The sequence below is a fragment of the Neovison vison genome, chromosome 2 (genome assembly GCF_020171115.1).
Source record: "Neovison vison isolate M4711 chromosome 2, ASM_NN_V1, whole genome shotgun sequence".
NCBI classification, from domain to species: Eukaryota; Metazoa; Chordata; class Mammalia; order Carnivora; family Mustelidae; genus Neogale; species Neogale vison.
The window spans coordinates 5262591-5286671 of record NC_058092.1 but is presented as its reverse complement, the minus strand read 5'-3'; the positions used below and the strand labels follow the sequence as shown (position 1 = coordinate 5286671).

Below are 24081 nucleotides of genomic sequence, written 5' to 3'. Positions count from 1 at the left end.
ATCTGTGGCATTTCTTCCCAAACCTACCCATGGTTGATGATTTTCCTCTACTTACCACCCTCTCCCCTCCCCAGCTGAGTCTTGGGGGACAGAAAGGAAAGGTCGGTCACCAGGAAAGTCTGCAGGTTTCCTTTTAATCAAGGCTCTGCTAAAAGTGTTTTGTGGGCTAGGAGCCCCCAAAGCATGAAATGGACATGTAACACCACCTGGATCCCCCAAAGCAGGCCAGACCACTCTGGAGAGCACTGCTGGTCTGTCCAAATCCGGGTAATCAGACAAGGTATTCGTTGGCTACATTTCAAAGCTCAGCACTGCCTTCAGCCAGGATGAAGTGGGAGTGAACCCAGCTGCTAGCAGAGCTGCCACCCCAGGCTGAGAGCCAAGTACCAGCCACTGCCAGTGAAGACTGGCCCCTTTATTGAAGGGAGTTGTTCAGAGTTCAGCCACCAGCCCCGGGACGGAGAGAAGTCAGGGCGCCCATCAGGGATGCTCAGGGCTCCGCAGCTCCATCGCCAGCATCCTTTGGAAAGCCACCTCTGGCGGAGACAGCTGGCTGGGGAGGTGCTCCGGGTTTGGCCGAGACGTTCTGGTTGGAACAGAAAGGAAAAGTGAGGCTGGGAGGAAAGGCCTTGGGATTAGGCCCCGCAAGGACATGGCCACTTGGCATTTGGATAGCACAACTTTCTCAAAGCCTCTTGCCCAGATGAAAGGAGATTCGGGGGTAAGGCGGTGGGGACACTCTTCCACCCTCCAGGGGAAGCTAGGGCTTAGCAAGTCCAGCCACGGGTCAGTTCCCACCTCCCAGGCCCAGCCCGGGGTGGGCACTGACCCCGCCACCAGCCGGCTCCGGGCGCCGGCGGCCCAGCTGCCGCAGCATCTCCTCGCAGGCGGCGATGGTGTCCAGGAGCTGCCGCTGCCGCTGCTCCACCGCGTCCAGCAGCTGCTGGGCGCGCTCATCCCGGGGCGGCTGCGGGGGTGGCCTCCCGCCGAGCCCCAGCCCCGCCTTCCCACGGTCCACGCCGGCAGCCTCCCTGCCCGGGAGAGAGCGAGAGACACACGGTCAGGGCCGGCGCTCGCGCGGGGTCCGAGCCCCTTCCCCCCGCCCCGACGGGCCCCCTCTCACCCCCGTGACCAGTCTGAGCCCGGGCCCCATTCCATCTCCGCCTGCGCGGCCCGACCACCGCCCCCCTTTCGGCCGCCCCCCTCCCCAGCGCTGCGCTAGGGCTCCGCAAAGCTGCGCCCCGCCCCGTCCCCACCGGTCTCCTTCAATCCTCCTGGGGGTCGCGGTCCCTTTAAGTTGCCCGGCGCGGAGGTGGGGCCGAGCCTCCCCGGCCGGAAGCTGACTGGGCGCGTCACTTCCTCCCGGAAGCGGGCCCTGGCGGATGTCTCCGGCGCGTCCGTGCAGGGGGCTGAGGGCCGCGGTGGCTGCCAGCGTGGGGTTGAGCGAGGGGCCGGCCGGCTCCGCCCGGAGGGGCCGCCTCCTCCGCCCGCCGAGCCCCGCTCCGGCGGCGCCGGGGGCCCGGCTGTTCCGGCTCCCAGGGAGCGGGGCCGTGCGGGCCGCAAGCCCGGAGCGCGCCGGCTGGACGGAGGCGCTGCGGGCCGCCGTGGCCGAGCTGCGCGCCGGCGCCGTGGTGGCCGTCCCCACCGATACGCTGTACGGCCTGGCCTGCTCGGCGAGCTGCTCTGCGGCACTGGGCGCTGTGTACCGCCTCAAGGGCCGCAGCGAGGCCAAACCGCTGGCCGTCTGCCTGGGCCGCGTGGCCGACGTCTACAGGTGAGGCCGCCCCGACCCGGCCCCGCTGGGGGCGGCACCGCGGGAGGGGCTTCCGGTGACAGGCTTGGGAGACTGAGGCGCAGAGAGCGGGAGGGGCTTGTCCAGGCTCACCCAGGAATCCGGAACTGGAAGTGTGTATCGAGCACTTAATGTCTTCCAGTCCCTGAGAGGGGTGCTGGGGCGCAGCGATGAACGAGGCAGGCAGGGTCCCTATCCTCCCGGCGATTTTGTGATGATGAGGGGAGGGGGTCGGGACTCCCACGGTTTAAAAACGGCAACAAAGGAAACAGACGCTCTGGGGATGCCTGGAAGAAAATGAAACACGGAGCGTGATAACGGTGTAGCTGTTGTAGTCCCGGAGACCAGAGGCATGTGGGCTCCAAGCCGTGGGTGTTCCTCTGGAGCACCGCCTTCTCAAACTCTGACGGAGGTGAAGAGGGAAGACAGATCCCATTGTAGTCCCAGGTTCCCCTTTTCTAGATCTGTCTACCGTCTGGAATAGGACCAGCAGAGACCCTTCATTCTTGGGTAGATTCGTGCCATCTCTGTTTTTCAGGTACTGCCATGTGAGAGTACCTGAGGGACTCCTGAAGGACTTACTGCCAGGACCAGTGACTCTGGTGTTGGAACGCTCGGAGGAGCTCAATAAGGACCTGAATCCCTTTACTCCTGTGAGTCAGAGTTTCTCCTGTGTCCCCAGACTTCTGCCATCTGGCTTTCACTAGGATCCAGGAGAGAGCCATTCCCTACCCCTTCCAGCCTTTCTGACTATCCTCTTTTTTCCTTGCTTCATAGCTTGTAGGCATCCGGATTCCTGATCATGCCTTCATACAGGATTTGGTCCAGGTGTTTGGGGGACCACTTGCTCTCACCAGTGCCAACCTGAGCTCCCAGGCCAGTTCTCTGAATGTCGAGGTAAGTTACCCAGCCCTCCCCGCAGAAACACAACCAGGCCAGACACAGTTTCCTCTGAGTCAGTAGGGTTGATGGTTCACCGGAACCCCTTGCAGGAGTTCATCCATTTAGTCTGATGGTGGGAGGTCTGTCCGGTTGGCAGGGGTGGGGTAGCATGGTGGAGGGATCCAAATTAAAGAATCTTGGAAAGGTTTAATTGAAAAGCTTGAGAGGTGAGGGGAAGAATTGGTGTTTTCTTTTTTTTTAAAGACTTTATTTGTTTATTTGACAGACAGAGATCACAAGTAGACAGAGAGGCAGGCAGAGAGAGAGAGAGAAGCAGGCTCCCTGCTGAGCAGAGAGCTTGATGCGAGACTCGATCCCAGAACCCTGAGATCATGACCTGAGCCGAAGGCAGCGGCTTAACCCACTGAGCCACCCAGGCGCCCGGGTGTTTTTTTCTTGTTGTCTTTTTAATAATGAGGAACGTCATGGTGAATCTAATTCTTTCTTTCTTTTTGTGGTGGTAGCTGTTGGAAAGTATAGTCAGGTACTAAGTCTTTACAACAGTGCTGTAAAGACAGTTAAGGCTCCAGAAAGTTAAATCACTTGGCCCAGGGACTCCTGACCCTGTTCTCTTCCCTGGCCACTAGCCAGGTCAAAGAATCCATCCTGATTCTGTCTTGACTGCATAGCTTGGAACGAATGACAGCACAAAGAAATGACAGTTACAGGGGTGTCTGGGTGGCTCAACTGGTTAAGTCTGCCTTTGGCTCAGGTTCTGATCCCAGGGTCCTGGGATCTAGTGCCACATCAGACTCCCCGTTGGGGAGCCTCCTTCTCCCTCTCCCTCTGCTTGCCAGTATCCCTGCTGTGTGCACGTGAGCTCTCTCTCTCTCTCAAATAAATAAATAAAATCTTTAAAAAAAAAAAGATGTCACTTACCACTTTTCTTCTTCCTGAACTAAAATGTAAAACACAGCACAGTGATGGGGTTTTCCATGTCCAGACCTAGAGAGTGGCTTCAGGGGCTTTAGAAACTGAGAGTCCAGCATCCTGTCTTATTCTGGGACTGCAGGCTTTACCTGGTGGCTATGCCTGAGGCAATGGGGATGGGAGTGGGGGTATTCTTGTCAGCAAACAGTTGACCTGTCCAGTACAGAAACTGCAGAAACTGGTGGTTATGCTTCTCCATCCCAAATGCCCAGGCTTAGCCACCGCTGCAGGGTTTTTGTGAGTGGTGGTGGCGGGGAGAGTGGATGATGCTCTAAGCCAGTTAACAGTTCAGACCACGGATTTCGGAGGGGCTATCCTTCCCACAACCCAAGGACTGAGAGCTGGTGTCACGCATGTGCAGAATGCACCCTGCCTTCCTCTCCCTGACCTTACCCAGAGTTCTCCTAAGAGCCAGGAGATGCACTGGATGACGTAACTTGCATGCACTGACTCAGAAGTTTGGGCGAAAGTTCAGGGTAAAAGCCTACATGTTTGGACATCCACCTAGACCTCCAGTCATCGGACCTGTATGTCCCTAACAGAAGCCCTGTGTGCAAGCTCCTCTTGGCACAGTGAGGTTTTTTTTTTTTTAAGGCTCTAGATAGATGTTCCTTAAAGTGCTAACCTGGGGCAGCTCCGAACCCCATAGGATGCCATGTCCTAGATGCTGACAAACCTTAACTGAAGGAGGTTCCTTCCCTGCTTAGGGGAAGATGCCTCTTGTTTTAGACGTGTGTGGGCTTTGTCTCCTTGTGCACGTTGCATGCACAGTGACATCACTGTGGATGCCAGAGTTGGTGTCCATGATCTTCCTCTCCCTCTTCTCAGGAGTTCCAGGACCTCTGGCCTCAGTTGTCCCTGGTCATTGATGGGGGACCAATTGGGAACGGCCAGAGCCCTGAGTATCGCCTGGGCTCAACTGTGGTTGATTTGTCTGTACCTGGAAAGTTTGGCATCATTCGTCCAGGCTGGTGAGTCTCCTATGGCACGGGGAAAGAATTTGAGGAAGGTGGGAAGGTGGGGGAAAAAAAAGGCCTTAATAAAATAAGGATTGGCACTCCTACCTTATCCTGGGTGGGCTGGGCAGGTTTGGAGAAGTGGTGGATGGACTGGGTTTGCTGGCATTTGCTGGCTTTTTGGGGATTCAAAGGATTCATCACGGGTTTGGTGACGAGAGCATATTTAAGACCTGAGGGTTTAGAGGTCACTGATCAGCAGATTCTGGTGGGCTCGGAGCTTTGAGAAGTCAGACTTTAACTGCCTCCATTTTTTTTTCTCAGTGCCCTGGAGAGTACTACAGCCATCCTCCAACAGAAGTATGGGCTCCTCCCCTCACACTGATCCTGCTTTTGCGTCTTGGGTAGGGGGAAGGCCCAAGCACTGGTGCTGGACACTATGTGTCTGTCCACTGGGGACTGGCACGGCCTCATTGAGAGAGGCCACTGGGGCTGCAGCGTCACTAGTCCTGACTCTTGAAGGCACTGTGTCTTCCTGAATACTGCACACCAAGTCCCAGAAGCTGCTGGTTTCGTCTGACACCTGGTGGGGGAGGTCCTATTTATTATCTGTGATTTCATGTATCAGCCAAAAGCTGACTTAGAGATTTTGTTTGAGAACATTCCTTGGATGGCCTTGTTCTGATAAGTTTCTTTTTAAAAAAATTTTTTTTGAGAAGTAATTTGAGGAACAGATACGGAATCCAGTCAGAGCCCCCTCTCTGGCAGGTAGTGGCATTTAAGGTCCAAATCAGCCAGAGCACCAGCTGGTGCTGTTAAGTCTCCAGTGACCAAAGACATGTACTTAGGCACCTGAAGCTGGACCTAGAGTAGGATAAAGACTGTTAAGCCACAGGCCCAACACTGTTTCTCCAAACCGGAGAGGCCGGTGGTGTGGTGTGCCTTAAGGCCTGGTGGAGAGAGTCAGCATTCTGGACTAATGGTGGGAAGTGAGCTCAGCTGGCAGGGGGCAGGACTGAGGAAGGCCAAATCAAAAGAATATCAGAAAACAAATCTTCACTACTCTTTTCAGCCAGTGGCTTTTTTCCTTATTTATTCATAAAATAAATTATAATGAGTTATGCCTACAATACCTTTATTGAATCCGGTATGTACTCAGAGCCTTTATTCACATGTATGCCAAGTGTTAAACAGAATTACTCTTGGTTATTTGAACCTTGTTTTTCTTTAATAGAAAATGTTTTGTAAATAGTTTATTTTTCTTCTTTTGAATTACTTCCTCAGGGATTAGGATTATAGGGTTAAAGTGTATGTACATCTTTATGGCTCTCACTACAGATTAGCCTTTGAAAGAACTGACCAGGCTGTCATGAATGAGAATTACTGCTCCTGACCCTGAGCTGGCCACATTTTTAGTATTTTTCAAACCGTGTGGTATGTGAAATGAATCCTCAGTGTGTCTTGTTTCTGTGAAGTACTGCAGGGCACCGTGCAGCCCTGTGCTCCTGTCCTGATCTGCCCTGTCCACCATGGCATCCAGTGCCCATTACCTCACAGGAGCTGGGGGTCCCATGGTAATCCGTAGGCCCCACTTCCTCCCCTCCTGCCTTGCACCCTGGTCCCACAAGAAGTGGGATTCAAGCTTGAGCCTATAAAGTAATGCACATATTTCCAAGTAGCTCCTAAACCTTGCCAAGAAGGTGTTCCAGGACCTGCCCTGAGGGCCCCTACAATGAGTAGATTCATTTATTTGTAAATAAGCACTGTTAAATGTTCCCTCTAAACATCTTTATACTCCTGGTTTCTTAAGCAAACTCACTCTTCATTGTGCTGACACTGGCCAGCCCATCTCATGTGTCTGTCACAGCATTTGAGGGAGGGCTCAGAGTTCAGGAAGGCCTGAAGAGAGTGAAGGAATGCTTACTTGAGAAGATCATGTTGTATTTAATTACTACAAATCACAGTAGCACTGAAAATGGCCCCACCGAGTGGGCCTCATTCGGTTTAGGCAGCTGGAGGGAGGAAGGATGCCCTGGTCCTCTCCCTGGAGCTAGATGGTCATCTGGGGAAATGTGGGCTCTGGGGCACAGAGGTATCTTCTTAGAGGAGGAAAAAACTGAACTCCCAGCACTGGAGAAAATGGCAAAAAAAGAAAAACTGCTCAGGTACTAGCTACAAGGCCACGCCAAATAAGGAAAGCTGGATCCTGTAAGCTTCTGGAAGAAAAGAACCTTCCCGTATGAAGTCTCTCCCCAGCGCCTAGCACATAGTAGGTGCTCCATTAGTATGTGTTGAATGAGTGTACAAATGCTCAGGGTTATTTCCTGATTGTTGTGTTCAGGGGTCTACTGTAGGGCTTCAACCTAAAATTCCCATTTTGGGAAGTCTCAGATATGGTTCCCTCACTTGGAGAAGACAGATGCTATGGGAAGAAGGCCAGAGAGGAAGCAGGGCACCTGCTTCCCCAGAGCCCTGAACCCTCCTGACAGCAGTGACCTGGGGACTGCTATGCGACACCAACCTGCTGAGTTCCAGGCTCAAAGGGATAATTCTAAAGTTTCTCCAGGTTGTGGAATGGCCCTGGGCTGAGTCCAGTCACCTGCCAGCCTCTCTGGGTCCCTCTTGGGAGGCCCGCCTTACTTCCCATCCCTACAAAGCACCCCAGTGCCACAGGCCTGAGGAGGAAGCTCCGGTCCCCACTGGCCCAGGCTCCATGGGCCACCCAGAGGAGCTCTGCTGCTAAGTTGGGAGGCCAGCGAGTGTCTCCAAGCACAGCTGAGCCCCACACGGTGACACCTTCCGGGGAGGCCAGGACATTGGCACCTCGTGGCCAGGCTCCTCACATCAGCCACTGCTCCTTCTCTTTGATGAAGTGCTCTGCCCAGCGGCGAGTCAGCTCCAGGTACAGGCTGGGCTGGTGAGGCAGGTAGTCCAGGTACAGACGTGTTGGCGTCTTCTTCGGGATGGCCTTCTCGATCTGGGTGCCCTCGTGCCACTCATTGAAAGACGTGATGGAGACAATCTCGGGCCTCACGGTCAGGGCTGCCTGCAGGGCTGTCTCGTAGTACTTGCCATTGACCCTGTTCCGAGTATTGTGGTTGTTCCAGGGCCGGATGCTGGTGTCAATGTAGCCAGGCCCCACGCTGGGGATGAACATGAGGTTGTTGGCATCACAAAAGCTCTTCACAGCCTTCCAGTTCTGATGGGAGGAGCCGAAGGAGAAACCGTTGGAGGCGAAGTAGGTGTACATGCCGTCAAACCCGGCCGCCAGGATGTCGTGGGTGTGGCCCTCTTCCACCAGCAGCGCAATGAAGACCCCATCGTAGGGGGTGTTGCGGACGGAGTGGGGCCCGTTGGGAGTCAGGAGGTGGGCCCAGGCTTCAGGGGATGTCAGGTAGGAGTCATAGATATAAAAGAGTGGAAGGCTCTTACCCATGCTGTTCTTATAGCGGTAAAACGCATCATGGGAGCCATACCTGAGGAGCAGGAGGGAGAACAACCTGAGCTGGTGGCCTAGGAGGGGGGCAGCCAGCTCAGCTGTCAGGCAAGCCACGGATCAGGTCCTTCCGGATGCCCAAGTGTGATTTGGGATCCAGCCCTTTCCCGTGCTTGCACTCTTCATGCCTCATAGCAAGAACCTAGTTCCCACTTTCCTCTCCCCAGCCTCAACCTCCTCCCATTAAAGCCTCACTTCCAGTCCCACACCACACCAATCCCCTCTCCCACTGGGACTACAGGAGCAGCCAGCCACTGGGTCTCCAGGCTTCCACTTCTGGCTCCCTATAACCCACTCTCTTTCTAAGGCATGAACCAAAACCGACCGCTCCTGAAGGAGACGGGCAAGGCCCGTCCTACTTGATCTGGCCCTCCCCACCTCCATCCCTGCATTACCCCATCTCCACACATCAGCTACACAGCCGCTTATTCTGCTGTCAAGCTTGTCCCATTATGGGCCGCAGATCTTTGCAGAGCTAACTCCCTTCAGGTGTTAGCTCACACATTCCTCTCCTCAGGCTCCCTTGCCCACCTGTTCTAAAGTCTAGCACCCATTCTCAGGCATGCTGTTAACACAGTTCCCTGCTCTATTCTTTACTATCACTTTCTCATAGCATGGGTCACTATGTGATTTTTCATGTGTAACTACTGTGTGCCTCACTGCAGCGACACGCTAGAATATCACCTTTGCTAGCCCTACCCATGACCGTACAGCCAGGGCTCAGGACAGAGCCCGGACACCGGAAGGCACTCAAAATATTTTTTGAATGCATGGATGAAACTGCAAGCACTGTACAAGGCACTTTCACATATTTTAACTCCTGTAACTCTCATGAGACTCAAAGGTTAAGAGACTTGCATCAGATCACAGATTGGAGGCTGCAGAACTGGAATTCAAACCCAGGTTGCTGACTCCAAGCCTAGTACTGTATTACTGGGAAGGAGCTGCTGAGGACACCGACATTCTTCCCTGGTGTCTCTTGACCTACCCCTCTAAGTCTATCCCCATCCCCCTTTTTGATCCCCATCAAGATCCAGACTCCATAGCAGCCTTACGTGTCAATGATGTACTTGATGTTGTCATGCAGAGTGATGTCATCCCGGCCCTTGTAGGGTTGGATATGGAAGGCCACCTGGCACAAACAGAGGAGGTACTGGTCAGGTGAGTATCTGCCCACAAGCCACAACCCATAATAAGGCTCATGCTCCACTGGGGCTTAAAGGAGGAGGCTTGGCAACAGTGGGCATAACAGAGATAAAAGCAGCCACTGCCCTTAGGGTCGGAAAAAGAGGGGCAAGAAGCTTGGCCACCTCCCACAGCAGGGCATCTGGGAATCATTCCCATGGGATGGCTAATTGGTTTAGCCATCACTGGATGGTTAATTGGTTTAAGCTTACGTGCCAGCTCTATATGATTGGCACTAGCTATCTGAAACCATAGGAACAAGTGTGCTGAAGCTGTCCGGCGAAGGTGCTCTGATCTGTTAACATGTCAGTGATGGGCTCAGGAACAGGGATGGGGCTCTGCTCTGCTCTTTCTCTTCCTTCACCCCAGGAGAGGGGAATAACTTATTTGGTTCATTTGGGGAAAATAACTGGACATGTTTAGCTCCACCCCATCATCTTGAAAGTGCACCTGCCTGTCTATACTCCCCTCCTTGAGGCCCAGCACTGCCTCCTACTAGGGATCTGAGACGTTTGGCGCTTGCCTGCCATCTATCCAGAGTCAGGGTCTCCACCCTAACCTCTATCGCAGTGATACTTATTAAGTCTTTCCATTTCTCCTAAATTTAGTTTTCCCAGTTTTTCCCCCCAAAATTCAAGAGAATAAGAGGGACAGGTGCTATTTATTAGAACCGCACCCCCAACACCACACTTGCTGTGTATCTGCCATATGTGGGCTAAAGCCCAAAACTAACCCTATGGGCAAAGAAGGGGAAATCTCCAGAATGGGCCAAAGAGCACCTGACGTATTCTTGGACACTCACCTGGATGTTGTACTGATGGGCGGTGTCGAGAATGGCGGGTACCAGGTCGTCTGAGGGTTCCCCGTTATCATCAGCCATACCAGGTGGGTACCAGGACAAGACCAGGACGCCTGAGTCACAACACAGAAGCTACTTCAGAGACACACAGTACCCCCGCAACAGAGATGCATTTCCTCCCAGACTGTCTCCAACTGCAAAATGGTTTCTGAATGAAACCTTGAGCAAGGCTCCTGCCAGATTCCTGCAGATCGAATCCCAGAATCTAGCCTCCCGGAGCTGTCCACGCCCACGGTGCTGAAGCACAGCGCCAACGGGAACCTTTGCACATCAGGCAGGGAAGGAGCCTGAGAAAAGTCAGGAGGATGCGGGCTTCCGCTTGCAATGGCAAGCAGTAGAACAAAAGGAAATGAGTGGATAATGCCACACCCATCTGGAAGCCACAGTACTCTCTCTGGAGAAGAAGGACACCTCTAAGTTCCCGCAGAGAGAGGAGCCCCATGCAGAAGTCATCTCATGCCTTCCGAGGGAAATAACATTTGTCTCGACTGCCTCTTCAGACTAAAATCCTGAGGAATAGCCTCTGTGGTATTTCTCTGTGAATACCTCCCACCATTGTCTCTGTCATTCAAACACACCACCCCCCATTCACTAACCGTCTCTAGATAAATTGAAATGTGTTCTAAAATCCAGGAGAATTCAGTGACACGGTCTGAAAGAAGTGAGCTTCCCCACCCAAGCCTGACTACAAGAGTCTCCCAGGGACCTCTTTGCAACCACAGTACTTGAAGAAAAGCTTCTGCCGCCCCCCACCCCACCCCCCAGTGCAAACAACCGGGTTCATCATGCAATATGGGCAAACTTTGTTTCTGCAGCCAGCAAGAACTGGAAGGATTGCTGCCCTATCCTGTATCTGGTGTGAAAGCATTGCCATCCTAGGCATGGCTCCTCTGAACCCCATTCCTACAGAGTCAGGATGCCCAGTCCTCACTTACCCAAGCCTAGAAGCCCAAGAGATGAAGACTTTCTCCCTCTCCTTGCTGTCCCTACTTGGGACAGCTCGGAGCAAATGCCTTCTTCCACTGGCCCTCCAGGCAGCTCTGCCCTATGAAAGGGCCCTGCTGTGAGGGGTCAGACGGCAGAGATGGAGGAGTCTTAATACTAGAAGGGGGGAGGGCGCCGCGTGGTAAGTACTGAATGAAAATAGAAGGGAGGGAGTAAGAAGCCAGGCTGAAGGGTGAGTGGGACCAGAGGCCCGGTGACAGGGCGACCGGGGGTTGGGGTGTGAAAACTGAGGAAGGGGGAGACTGGGGAACAGGGCCTCCCGGGGGGTGGGGGGAACTCACCGATGGCGGCTTCCTTGAGCTGGGTCATGTGCTCCCGTAGCACCTCGGGGTCCCGGGAGCTGTAGGGCCCCAGCTCCGGGTAGAAGCTGGAGCCCAAGTCGTCTGGAGGACTATGGCGGCCGCGGGGATAGCTGGCCGAGATCTTGGGGTCCCAGTGCGGCACCATGACGTGGTCCCAGTGAATGTAGTGGCCCTCACGCCGCGGGCTCCCGTACCACGAGTAGTAGAAGGCGTGCAGGTCCGAGTAGACGGGCAGACTCTGCCCGGGGGCGGGCTCGGCCGCCGGGGGGGCCGGGCCCGGGGGACTGCCCGGGCCAGCGGTGCGGGGCGGCGGCGGCGGCGGGGGCGGCGCGGCGGGGGCGGCCGGGGCCCGGGCGGCGGGCGCGGGGGCTCCCTCCGGGCGTCGCTCAAAGGGCGCCAGCTCCAGGCCGGGGCCCAGCGCCGGCAGTCCGTCCGGAGTCTTGAGCGTGCGCAGGCCCATGAGGGTGCCGAAGGCGAAGAGCAGCACCAGGAACAGCGCGATGCAGGCGCGGCGCCGCCGCCGGGCCATGGCGGCCCCTGCGCTCCCCGCGGCCCGCCGGGCTACCTCCCCGCCCGCCGCGCCATGGCTGCCCGCCCGGCTCCCGCGCGCCGCGCCGCCCGCGCGCGTCCCAGGGAGACGGCGACGCCGAGCGCCGAGCGCGGCGTGGGCGGCTCCCCGCCTCTCCCCCGCAGTGCGGGCGGGCCCGGCACACAGCGAATGCAGATGGCGCAGACCAAGTGGTCAGGAGCCGAGGGGGGAGTGGACGAGAGGAGAGGCAAAGAGCAGTAGAGCCGCGAGTTCCCGGAGCCAAAGGAGCAGGGGCCTGGTCAAGATGCGCGGCTCGCGGAGCACTTGTCGCCTTTGGGCCCGGGACAGTGGCGTAGAGGCACGCAGTGGGGAAGGCGAATGCCCTCCCTCCGGGGCCCAGGAGAAGGTCGCGGCGGCGGTGCCGGAGGGCGTGGGAGCAGGGCCTGGGTGGGGAAGAATGCGACTGTCAGTGTCCGTCTCTCTCTCCAGGGATCTCCTTGCCGGCTCATCCCTCTTCACTGACCACTGACCGCCTTGGTACTGATCTCAGGGACCTCCCTTCTTTGCGTTCGGCATCCCCCATCCCTCGAACCCTGTCTCACACCCCAGGCACCCTCTGAAGCTTGCGGCGCCAGGGAAACCCGGGGGTCAGACGTTTCAGACACTGGGCTAGTGCGTGGAAAGACGAGGGTGACGGTGATTTGCACAAAGTCACATGCACCCGGCCTAAGCCCAAGGGTCGGGACTGGCTGGAGGGAGATTTTGTCACTGCCCAGACCGCTGGGTCCGAGGCCCGTTGTCCAGAGCTCTTTGTCCTCGGACAAACTCCTAGAATCGGTGAGGACTAAATGAGAGTTACCCAAAGGCCCTTTATACAGGGCCCGACAAAGTGAGCGCTCAGTCCATGTTGGCATTCTTTCTGGACTCGGCTCCAGAGGGCAGGCCCTGGGTCGTTATTTAACCTTCTAGATTCCTAGACGGCGGCTACAAGAGCAGGGTCTGACCCTCAGGTCCCAGGGCTGTCTGCTGCCAGTCTCTGGTCTGATAGTCTATAGGCAGTGGTAACTTTTTCACTCGACACTGAGTTCCTACTGTGCATTATTCCTTATTTCATTTATTCAGAAAATAGTTTTGCTTATTGCCTGCCTCCTGCACTGGTCATGAGAACAGCAATCTTGTTTCAGCCGCTGCTCTGGCCCCAGCGTCTATAGCAGAGTTTGGCATAATAGTAAGCACCTGCTTCTTTCTTATGCGAAAGAATTGTAGGAAAACCAGGAAGAGGAGGAGCAAAGTTGGGAAATGTGGGTAGGTCTGGAGCCCAGGAAAGTGAGTTTGAGAGAATTCATAGTAGTAAGTGTGAATTAAGTAGGATGCCTACATCGCCAAGCAGGAGACACCTGATTCAAACTGGCTTATGCAATATGGAAATGTATATCATCTCACAGTGCAGGAAATCCAATGGTAGTGCAGAATGAGAGGATTTCCCTGTTCAACAATGTCACTAGGAACCTGAGACACTTCCGTCTTGCTGTTCTGCTGTGCCAGCCATTGACTTCATACCGAAGCTGGGTCCCCTCGTGTCACAGAATGACTGCAGGGACAACTGAGGCAGCATTCTCCCCTTTCCTATCCAACAGGCAACAGTAAGACTGATTTCTCTTTCCCAGAAGTCCTAAGCAAGCTTCTCCTTAAATCTCACCATTCTGATCTGATTGAGGCCTGTTCCTCCCAAACGAATTGTTGCCAGGGGGGATGAAACTACCATAACTAGTTTAGATTAAATGTTTGGAGAGGTTTAAATGTTGGGGAGAAGACCATGACGTCTGCCATGGAATTAGATGACTCTGGAAATGAATAAGAATGGGAAGAGAAAAAGAGTAAGGATGGAACTTTCAGGAACCCCAACATTTATGCATTGGGCAGAGGAGGGAGAGCATGTGAGGGAAGCTGAGAAGAATCAGGAAAAAGGAAGCAATGATGTAGTTTTTGGTTTGGGGGGGAATGTTGTTGTGCGTTGATGAGGTCTGGAGCTGACGGCCAAGAAGGAATTCTTGACATGTCTTTGAAGCAAAATGGTGGTTTTATTAAAGCACAGGGACAGGACCCATGGGCAGAAAGAGCTGCTCCCTGCTGCCCAGGGAATGTGAGGGGCAGTGATTATATACCTTGGAGTTGGGAAAGTAAAACTAAGGGAAGTTCCAAAAGGACTTTCATATGCTGAAGGAGACTTGCAGGATCCTGGAGGAATATTATAATCTGTCTATTTCAAGTATTTGTCAATGGGCTGCAGGTTATAAGGACATTTAATTTATCTACATTTCCTTCTGCCTTTGTTCCCCACATCAGTAAGAGAAGTGAGAGTGGATGCTAAAGGATTTAGAAAATGAGTGGAGCTTTCCTCATCTCTCAGTCCTTCCCCCATTTCTGGTAATGCCCCGCAATATAATGGTGGCCCTGGAGGCCCTCACACACAACCCAGCTGTATGGTTTGATCCAGGGCTAGAACCCCGACCCACAAGGAACCAGTGAGAGTGCCCTGCTTCCCACTGTACCAATCAGGGACACCAACCCAAGGGTCATCAATTACAATCCTTCTCTGGGACTTTTCTCTCTGGTGTTGAGGGTAGATTGCATCTTTCTCTCTAAAAATAATACCTTTAGGGAAGGAACAAGAAACAGAGAGGAACTTAGTGGTATTGGATTTGCAATTTCGGTTTTCCTTGAGGCCTGGTTTCAATGTGAGACAGTGAAATAATCTTCCAGTAAATTAACCTTTCGTTCTGAGCAAGATGAATTCATGGAGTCGACTTTGCTGGTTGCCCGTCAGTTTCAAGCAGAGATTGATAAAGGGACTTAGGAACAGGGTGGGCATTTGGAAGGCAATCATAGGAAACAAGAACAAGGACTTGAGGAGAATGGGACAAAAAAGAAAGAAGAGTCAAACAAGGGAAGTGTACATTACAGAGGTTGCTGCTACAGCTAATGGGGCTTTGAGTCTGCTTTCTAAGAAGTGTACAAATGCCTCCCAGAATTGAAAGCTTACAGCTAAAGCAATTATCTACTGGCCCCCGTCATCCACGGGGTGAGTGTTTTCCTCAGGGCTTTTAACTTCCTTGCTCTTCTGGTCTCCTTTGTGCCAAGTAGGCTCCCATGATGTCAGAGAAGGTCCTGAAGGCAGGCATAAAGACAGGCAGACATATCGCAGGCTTGAAAGGGGATGTTGCCAGGTAGAGGTAAGTCCGGGCTTAGCACACCTGTCCAGTCCAGAAAAAAGGACTAGACACTTAGCAGCTTCAAACAGCAGGAAAGTGTACTATCGCACAGTTTCTGGCAGGCGAGAATTCTACCACTGAACCACCAATGCTATCGCACAGTTTCTGGAAGTCAGAAGTCCAGGCACAGTGTGGCTCAGCTGGTTTTCTCCTTAGTCTCCCAAGACCAGAATCAAAGTGTTGGCAGGACTCTGCTCCTTTGTGGAGGTTTTAGGAATGGATCCGCATCCCAGATGGTTGGCACGGAAGCTCAGTTCTGTGGAATTGTAGAACTCAAGTTCCCACTTCCTTGCTGGCTGTCAGGTGGGGGGGTCTTTCTCACCTTCAAGAGTCTGCCTGCATTTCCTGATCTGTGGCTGCCTTCTTCCATTTTCAAAGCCAGCAACGTCAGGCTCAGCCCTCACACGCTCAATCTCTCTGACTTCCTCTTCTACTTGTAAGAGCTCCTGTGAACATCAGGCCCCGTTGGATACGCCAGGATAATGTCTCTGTTTTAAGGCCAACTGATTAGTAGCCTTAATCCCAGCTGCAAAGTCCTTTCCTAGCATTAACTATACTAGTATTTGGAGGAAGAGCCCAAGGACAAGAATCTCAGGAGCAGGGACATCAGAATTCTTCTTACCTCGGAAACTGTCGCCGGATTCAAAGCGAGCCAAGGCTCTGTGACTTGTGGCCTCAAGGTTGTCAGCTATACTCACGCTTTCAGAATGAGTTGGGCTGTAAATAAGAAGGAAGATAGCTAAATATGGCTGAAAGGAGTGCCTCTCCAACTTGAACATCATGTCAGTCCTTGGGGGATTTTCTTAAAATGCAGATCCTGATTCAGTGGGTCAGGAATGAGGCCCGAGACTCTGCATTTCTAATAAGATCTCAGTTGGTGCTGATTCTGGTGGTCTCAGACTACATTTTCATTCTTAAAGTATAGTGAGCTTATGACCCCACATTGTTTTTAAAGATTTTATTTATTTATTTGACAGACAGAGATCACAAGTAGGCAGAGAGGCAGGCAGAGAGAGAGGAGGAAGCAGGCTCACAGAGAGCCTGATGCGGGGCTTGATCCCAGGACCCCGGGATCATGACCTGAGCCTAAGGCACAGACTTTAACCCACTGAGCCACCCAGGCACCCCATGACCCCACATTTTGAAGAGTCTTTAGATAGGGTGGTTTTTGAGATGGTTAACCCAGTGTTTCAAAGACACTGGGGCATCACATTGTCTTCTCTAGGTTTCTTTGGCCTTTCCCTCATGGTTGAAAAAGGATGGAAGCGATTCCAAGCATCACATTCCCACCTGACAATATCCAGATGCAGAAGAGGAAATGGCTGTCTTATTTTTTCTTTTAGGAAAAGAGGTGACATACCCCAAGGATGTGGAATTAGAATAGCACTGGGAGCAAGAAGACCGGGGAGAGTTGCCTCCAAACTTCTGAGGGAAAATAGCTTTGAACCTAGAATTCTATAACCAATTTAACAAGTGTGAAGGGAGAATAAAGACATTTTTAGGTATCCAAGGTCTCAGTTTTTTTTTCCCCCATGTTCTCTTTCTTAGGAAACCACCAAAAGATATAATAAGAAGATAAATTTTTAAAGGTAAGGAGAAACTTGGGATCTAGCAAAAGGGAAATCTAGGGGGCGCCTGGGTGGCTCAGTGGGTTAAATCCTCTTCCTTCGGCTCAGGTCATGATCCCAGGGTTCTGGGATCAAGCCCCTCATTGGGCTCTCTGCTCAGCAGGGAGCCTGCTTCCTCCTCTCTCTCTGCCTGCCTCTCTGCCTACTTGTGATCTCTGCCTGTCAAATAAATAAATAAAATCTAAGACAGAAGAAAAACATGGAGGGAGCCCCAGGTTGACAGCTGGGCAAGTGCAAAGAGCAGTCTGCCCCTATAGGAGTGGAAAGATTCCCCAGGACAGGTGTGTCCAGGGAATGCCTGAAATTGATAGATATCCTGGGATACAACCCAGTCCCAACTTTCTTCTGTGGCTGTATCATTATTTTAGGTTAAATCACCAGTAGACACATTATATTCAATAATACTTTTCACTACTGAACCAAATGTGAACTATGATTATACTTCGTTTCTTGTATAATTTTTGTTCTCCTGGAATTAATAATTCTTCTTTTCCCCATTATTTGTTTTATATGTCTTTATTAGTTATTTTTCCTAAACTCTTCAACACACTTAGAGAAGTCCTTTGAATACTGTCTTCTACACAGTTCCCATATGAAGATGTCTGTCAGTCAGTGACAAAGACAGGATGGTCAAATGATGATAAGGGCTGTAGAGAAAAGTGAGACATGTACGTATAGGGGGAAGAGGCCCAGGGTGGAGAGATTATGAAATTTTTGTAGGCTGATCAGGGAAGACCTCTCTACGAGGGTGACCTGAAGGGAGAGGGGAAGGAAACTATGCAGGCATTTGGAGAAAGAGAGTTCCGGGAAGAGAGAGCAGCAAGTTCAAAGTCCTCGCATAGTTCTAGGTACTGAACATACAACAGTGAACGAGGCAGGTCAGATTGATGCCTTGATGAAGTTTGCATATAATACCACGGTGACCAGAGCAACTACCAGGGCAGAGGAGGCCTCTGGCAAGTAGAGGTTATCTCCATTTCCTGCTGCCCAGTCTGGTGCAATGGAATTAAATAAAAGACAGGAATTGGAATGCCTGCTCCTTTACACACACACACACACACACACAGCCCTGCTTAAATGACCATTTTGTTCCCCTGATCATGGCTTTTGGACCAGTAACAGACCTTTGAACCAAGTTAGACCACCAGATTCCTTCCCCAAGAATTCACCAAAATTGGCTGTGGGGAGGCAAGCGGAAAGGCCATGTAGACTTGGGGACAGAGCAGAAGCCAGAGTAGACACGAGAAGCTAGGTAGAACATGAAAAGCCAACGTCATGGGGAGACCAGAGTTTAAGAGCAGATGTCATGAGGAGGCTGAGGTGAGCAGTTTGTCTACAAAAGGGAAAATGCAGTAACTATGCCCCAAGAAAAAGAAATCAGAGATAATTCTACCTCAGGAGGAAAGAGGAAGAGAGAGCAAGCAAAAGGCCTTTGAAAGAAATCAGCTGCCTCATCTGGCAGCTTTCAGACCTGCTTCGTTTGCCACCACATCATCCAGTTCATTCTTTGTACGTATTTCCATCACCTGATAAGTCCTCTCTCCTTCACTTGAGTAGATTTAAATATTTTTGTCTGAGGCAGACAGACCGTAGCATGATCCCCATGATTCCTGTTCCCTGGTGTACATGTCTTTCTGAAATCCCCTCCCCCTGCATGTGGGTGGGACATGTGACTTGCTGCTAACCAGTAGAATAGAGCAAAAGTGAGAAATTCTGTAGATATAATTAAGGTTCCAGATCAGGGAGTCTGAGTTCACTGAAAGGGAGATTATTCTGACTTAATCATGAGAAAGGCCCTTAACACAAGGACTGGGTGCCCCGGAGGTGATAAGAGTCTTGTAGGCTTGAGGAAGTGAGCAGCCACTTTGGGAAGCTCCTCTGGCAGGGAGCTTTGGGCAGCCTCCAACCAACAGCGAGCAAAAATCCAGCCTCCTCAGTCCTACAGTCATAAGGACTCATACACTTTGCCCACAAAGTGAAAGAGCTTGGAAGCGAACACTTCCCTAGTTGAGCCTCTGATGAGAATGCACCTTGCCAAAACCTTGATTGCCTGCTGTGAGACCCCCGAGCAAAGGACCCACTTAGGCTGTGCTCAGAAGTGCCCCATGGAAAATGTGAGATATTACTATACATCTTCTTTTAAGCTGCCAAGTTTGTGGTAATTCGTTAGTACAGCATAGGAAAGTAACACACCGTCGTTCCAGCCAACTTGGACCAAACAAATGGGCTTGAAATTCTTAATCAGGAGGTCCAGTTTCTAATTTAAGCTTTGCAGCAGTTTTCTTGGATCCAGGCAAATGTCTTTCCCTCTCTGAGCCTCAGGTTCCTCATCTGTACAAAGGGCAAGTAGACTAATGGAGCTCTGATGTCCTTTTCAGATGCAATGTTTTGGATGTTGTCCCTGACCACTGTCCACTTGTGGAGTGGTGTATGTTGACTTCATTTTTCTTCTCAGAGGGCTCCAAAACAAAATTACTGCCCCCATCTGGGGGTGTAAATCCTAACTCATTGTTTGGTCTCTCAATTTACCCACAGTCCTTTTGTGAAACCATGCAGCCTCCCCCTGCTGGGCCTATTAATATAAATGTTGGGGGGCGGATAAGGAGCAGGTAAGGAAGGGACTGTATTTGAATCATTGTCTATGGTCTATGGTTGGAACCGCATTGTATGAAGGGATACAACTCTTTCTTTTAACCCTGGATCACCATAGGACCTCTTCCAGGGGTTGTTTTTTAATTTTTTTTCCTTCCAGGAGTTTTGAATGAGCTAAGGAAGATGTTATGTAGGAGAGAAGGGAAAGAAGAGAGCAAAGGAGAGAGACAGAGACAGAAAGAGACACACAGAAAGAGAGAAATGGATAGATGCTATTTTGTTTTATTTTCATTTTAAGATCTTATTTTAAAAAAAATAGTCTCTATACCCAACATGGGGCTTGAACTCACAACCTCTAGATCATGAGTCATAGGCTCTACAGGCTGAGCCAGCCAGGTGCCCCAGACCGATGCTATTTTAAAGATAAAACAAGTGAGAAATTACTGGGAAGGTAGAAAAAGAATTTTTTTAAAAAAAAAAATCTAACTTAAAAAAAAGATTTTATTTATTTGAGAACGAGAGAGAGAGCATAAGAAGGGGATGGTCATAGGGAGAAGCAGACCCCCCCTCCCATGCGGGACTCAATCCCAGGACTCCAGGATCATGACCTGAGCCACGGGCACTTGCATAACCAACTGAGCCACCCAGGTGCCCTAGAAAAAGAATTCATTACACAATTTTCAAGTAATGTCATACATTAATAAAAGACATACAGTTGACTCTTGAACGACACAATTTGAGCTGCATAGGTCTACTTATTCAAGGATTTTTTTCCCCCTAATAAATATACTGGAAAACTTTTTGGAGATTTGTGTCCATTTGGAAAAAAAAAACTCACAGACAAACCGCATAGCTTAGACATATCAAAAAAATTAAAAGTTGGGTATGTCATGTATTCAGAAAACATATGTAGATATTAGTGTATTTTATCATTTACTACCATAAAATATACACACACTTATTATAAAAGTTAAAACTGGGGTGCGTGGGTAGCTCAGTGGGTTAAAGCCTCTGCCTTCGGCTCAGGTCATGATCTCAGGATCCTGGGATCGAGCCCCACATCGGGCTCTCTGCTCTGCGGGGAGCCTGCTTCCCTTCCTCTCTCTCTCTGCCTATTTGTGATCTCTGTCTGCCAAATAAATAAATAAAAATCTTTTTGAAAAATGTTAAAACTTGGGGTGCCTGGTGGCCCAACAGATGGGTGACTGACTTCCTGGTTTTAGCCCAGGTCATGACCTCAGGGTTGAGTCTACTTGGGAGTCTTTCTTTCTTTCTTTTTTAAAGATTTATTTATTTATTTTACAGAGAAAGAGAGAATGCAAATGGGAGGAAGGGCAGAGGGAGAGACTCTCAGGCAGATTCTCCCCTGAGCATGGAGCCCATCATGGGACTTGATCTCAGGACACTGAGATCATGACCTGAGCTGAAATCCAGAGTTGGCCACTTAACGTACTGAGCCACCCAGGCTCCCCATATGCTTGAGATTTTTTCCCCCCTTTCCTCTCCCTCTGCTCCTCCCCCTGTTTGTGGGCTCTCTCTCTCTCTCTCAAATGAATAAACAAAATCTTTTTTAAAAATTAAAACTAATCAAAACTCACACAAACACTTACAGACCATTTGTGACACCAGAGAAATGTAAACAAAGGTAAAGACACAGTATAAATCATAACTGCATAAAATTAACTGTATGCATGCTGTACTACCCCCAATGATTTTGTAGCTGCCTCCTGTCACAGTGAGCTCAAGTGTTTCAAGTATCTGCTTAAAACAGCATGTGATTGTAGAATAAACTCGTGCTTGCCCAAGGAGAAAGAGGGGTGGGGATGGGTAAAATGTGTAAAGGGGAGTGGGAGATAGAGGCTTCCAGGTATGGAACGAATAAGTCAAAGGGATGAAAGATACAGTATAGGGAATTAGAGTCAATAGTATTGTATTAACATTGTATGGTGGTGGGTGATAGCTACCATCGTGGTGAGCACAGCATCACTATAGAGTTGTGGAACTGCTATGTTGTACACCTGAAACGTATGTAACATTGTGTGTCAACTCTACTTCAAGTTTTAAAAAGCAACATGTGATTGATGCTAATCATCTCTGAGTAAGAGATTGGTCTCTCCGGTGGCTTGGGTATTGCAGTAGAAAGTGATCTTTGATGGTTCTTGTGTATTTCTTCTGTTTAGGGCAATACTGTAAACTTTGAATATCACCAGGGGACCCAGCCACTAGTGATGCTGGGAGAGCTCCCCAGAAGAAAAGTCATGACATTACAAGAAAAAAGTTGAATTGTTTGATATGTACCGTAGATTGAGGTCTGCCGCTGTGGTTGCCCTCCATTTCGAGATAAATGAATCCACTGTAAATACTATTGTTAAAAAAAAAAAAAAAAGGAAAGGGAATTTGTGGAGCAGTCACTGTAGCTGTGCCAGCAAGCCCAAAAACCTTGCATTTCTTGCGAAGTAGCTTTTTATCTCATATTGAAAAATGCAGCTTTTATGTGAGTGCAGGATTGCTATAAGAAAGTTGTACCTGTAGAGTCTAATATGATTTGAAAAAAGTGAAGTCATTAAATGACAACTTGAAGCAAAAGAAAGGTAAAGGATCTTAAGTTGCAGAATTTAATGCCAGCAAAGGATGGTTTGATAATTTTAGGAAGAGGTTTGGCTTTAAAAATGTCAAGATAAAAGGAGAAGCAGTGTCTGCCAACCAAGAGGCAGCAGACAGGTTCCCAGATGCCATTAGGAAAACCATTGAGAAGAAACGTTATCTGTCTGAACAGGTTTTTAATGTAGATGAAAGCGCCCTATTCTGGGGGGTGGGGAAATCCACGAAGGACATTTATTAGTAAGAAAGAGAAGCAAGCGCCAGGACTTGAGGCAGAAAGGGATAGGTCAACTCTACTGTTTTGTGCAAATGCAGTTAGGTTTGTGGTCAGGACTGCCTTCCTATATAAAGCTGCTAACCCCTGAGCCTTGAAGGAAAAACATAAACTGTGGTTGCTAGTCTTTTGATTGTACAGTAAGAAGGCATGGGCAATGAGAACACTTTTTCTGGATTGGTTTCATTGATGTATTGTCAGGAAGTGTCTTGCCAGTAGGACTGCCTTTTGAAGTTCTTTTGATATTGGACAATGCCCCTGGCCACCCCAAATCCCTTGTGTTCAATGCCAAAGGCATCCAAGGGGTGTACTTTCCCCCAAACACAACATCTTGAATTCAGCCTCTACATCAGGGAGTCATAAGGACCTTTAAAGCTCATTACACATGGTACCCTACAGAAAGAATTGTTAGTTCTGTGGAAGAGAACCCCAAGGAAGAGACTGTCATGAAAATCTGGAAGGGGTTACACCACTACAGATGCCATCCCTGTTATTGAAAAACTGTGAAAGCCATCAAACCTGAAACAATAAATTCCTGGTGGAGAAAACTGTGTCCAGATGTTTTATGTAACTTCACAAGATTTACAAGAGAGCCAGTCAAGGAAATCATGAAAAAGATTGTGAACATGGCACAGGAGCCTAGGTGGCTCAGTAGGTTAAGCATCTGCCTTTGACTCAGGTCAGGATCCTGGGGTCCACGGATCGAGCCCTGCATCAGGCTCCCTGCTCAGCAGGGAGTCTGCTTCTCCCTCTCTCCTCTCCCCTTGCCTGTGCTCTCTCTCAGTCTCTCTTTCAAGTAAATAAATGAAATCTTTAAAAAAAAAAAAAGATTGTGAATATGGCAAAAAAGGTGATGGGCAAAGGATTTAAACATATGGATCTTGGAGAAATTCAAGACACCACACCAGAAGAACTAACAGAAGATGACTTGATCCGGATCAATACTTTCGAACCAGGTCCAGACAATGGGGAAGACATAGAAGAAGCAGTACCAAAGACAACAGACGGTAGACAACCTGGCAGAAGGGCTCAATTATCCAAGACAGCTTTTGACTTCTTTCATGACATGGATTCTTCTATAATCCCAGCACTGGAACCAAAGCGAATGATGGAAGAAGGATTAGCACCCTTCAGAAACATTTTTAGAGACATAAAAAGACAAAAAAGGGGGGCGCCTGGGTGGCTCAGTGGGTTAAAGCCTCTGCCTTTGGCTCGGGTCATGATCCCAAGGTCCTGGGATCGAGCCCCACGTCGGGCTCTCTGCTCTGCGCGGAGCCTGCTTCCTCCTCTCTCTCTCTCTGCCTGCCTCTCTGCCTACTTGTGATCTCTGTCTGTCAAATAAATAAATAAAATCTTTAAAAAAAAAAAAGACAAAAAAGGGCTAGACAGAAATTACTATGTATTTCCACAAAGTTGCATGGAGTACACCCATCTCTCCTGCATCCCATTCCACTTCCTCCACCTCTTCCACTTCTGCCACCTCTGAGACAGCAAGACCAAGCCCTCCTCCTCTCCTGCCTACTCAACATGAAGGCCATGAAGATGAAGAGCTTTATGATGACTCACTTTCACTTCATAAATAACAAATAACCATCATGCTATATAGTTAATAAGCTGATCTGTTGTGTGCATGTGTGTGTCTTTGTGTGAATATCTATTAACTGTAAGACAGGAGAGTCTTTTCTCTCCCCTTATCATAGACGTTTTTGGAATGGAGT

General features: G+C 50.3%; 3 protein-coding genes across 5 annotated transcripts; 1 reads left to right on the top strand and 2 right to left on the bottom strand.

The window, feature by feature from the left end:
- Nucleotides 1–347: 347 nt before the first annotated feature.
- LOC122899407 (uncharacterized protein C1orf122) lies at nucleotides 348–1581 on the bottom strand. Of its 2 annotated transcripts, none has more exons than XM_044237075.1 (3): nucleotides 1257–1581; nucleotides 830–1031; nucleotides 348–586 (listed from the first exon to the last, which is right to left on the bottom strand). In XM_044237075.1, exons 2-3 carry the CDS (start codon nucleotides 875–877, stop codon nucleotides 491–493), a joined length of 144 nt encoding a protein of 47 aa, XP_044093010.1. In that variant the 5' UTR covers nucleotides 878–1031; nucleotides 1257–1581; the 3' UTR covers nucleotides 348–490. The 2 variants fall into 2 exon arrangements, with proteins under 2 accessions (XP_044093010.1, XP_044093009.1); XM_044237074.1 differs by lacking the exon at nucleotides 1257–1581 and adding an exon at nucleotides 1124–1169.
- Nucleotides 1383–5750, top strand: LOC122899406 (yrdC domain-containing protein, mitochondrial). The gene is made up of 5 exons (XM_044237073.1): nucleotides 1383–1774; nucleotides 2331–2445; nucleotides 2570–2689; nucleotides 4493–4635; nucleotides 4945–5750. Exons 1-5 carry the CDS (start codon nucleotides 1383–1385, stop codon nucleotides 5003–5005), a joined length of 831 nt encoding a protein of 276 aa, XP_044093008.1. The 3' UTR covers nucleotides 5006–5750.
- LOC122899405 (glycoprotein endo-alpha-1,2-mannosidase-like protein) lies at nucleotides 5686–11996 on the bottom strand. Of its 2 annotated transcripts, XM_044237071.1 has the most exons (4): nucleotides 11447–11996; nucleotides 10104–10213; nucleotides 9172–9248; nucleotides 5686–8096 (listed from the first exon to the last, which is right to left on the bottom strand). In XM_044237071.1, exons 1-4 carry the CDS (start codon nucleotides 11994–11996, stop codon nucleotides 7460–7462), a joined length of 1374 nt encoding a protein of 457 aa, XP_044093006.1. In that variant the 3' UTR covers nucleotides 5686–7459. The 2 variants fall into 2 exon arrangements, with proteins under 2 accessions (XP_044093006.1, XP_044093007.1); XM_044237072.1 differs by lacking the exons at nucleotides 9172–9248; nucleotides 11447–11996 and having other exon boundaries at nucleotides 10104–10174.
- Nucleotides 11997–24081: the final 12085 nt, after the last annotated feature.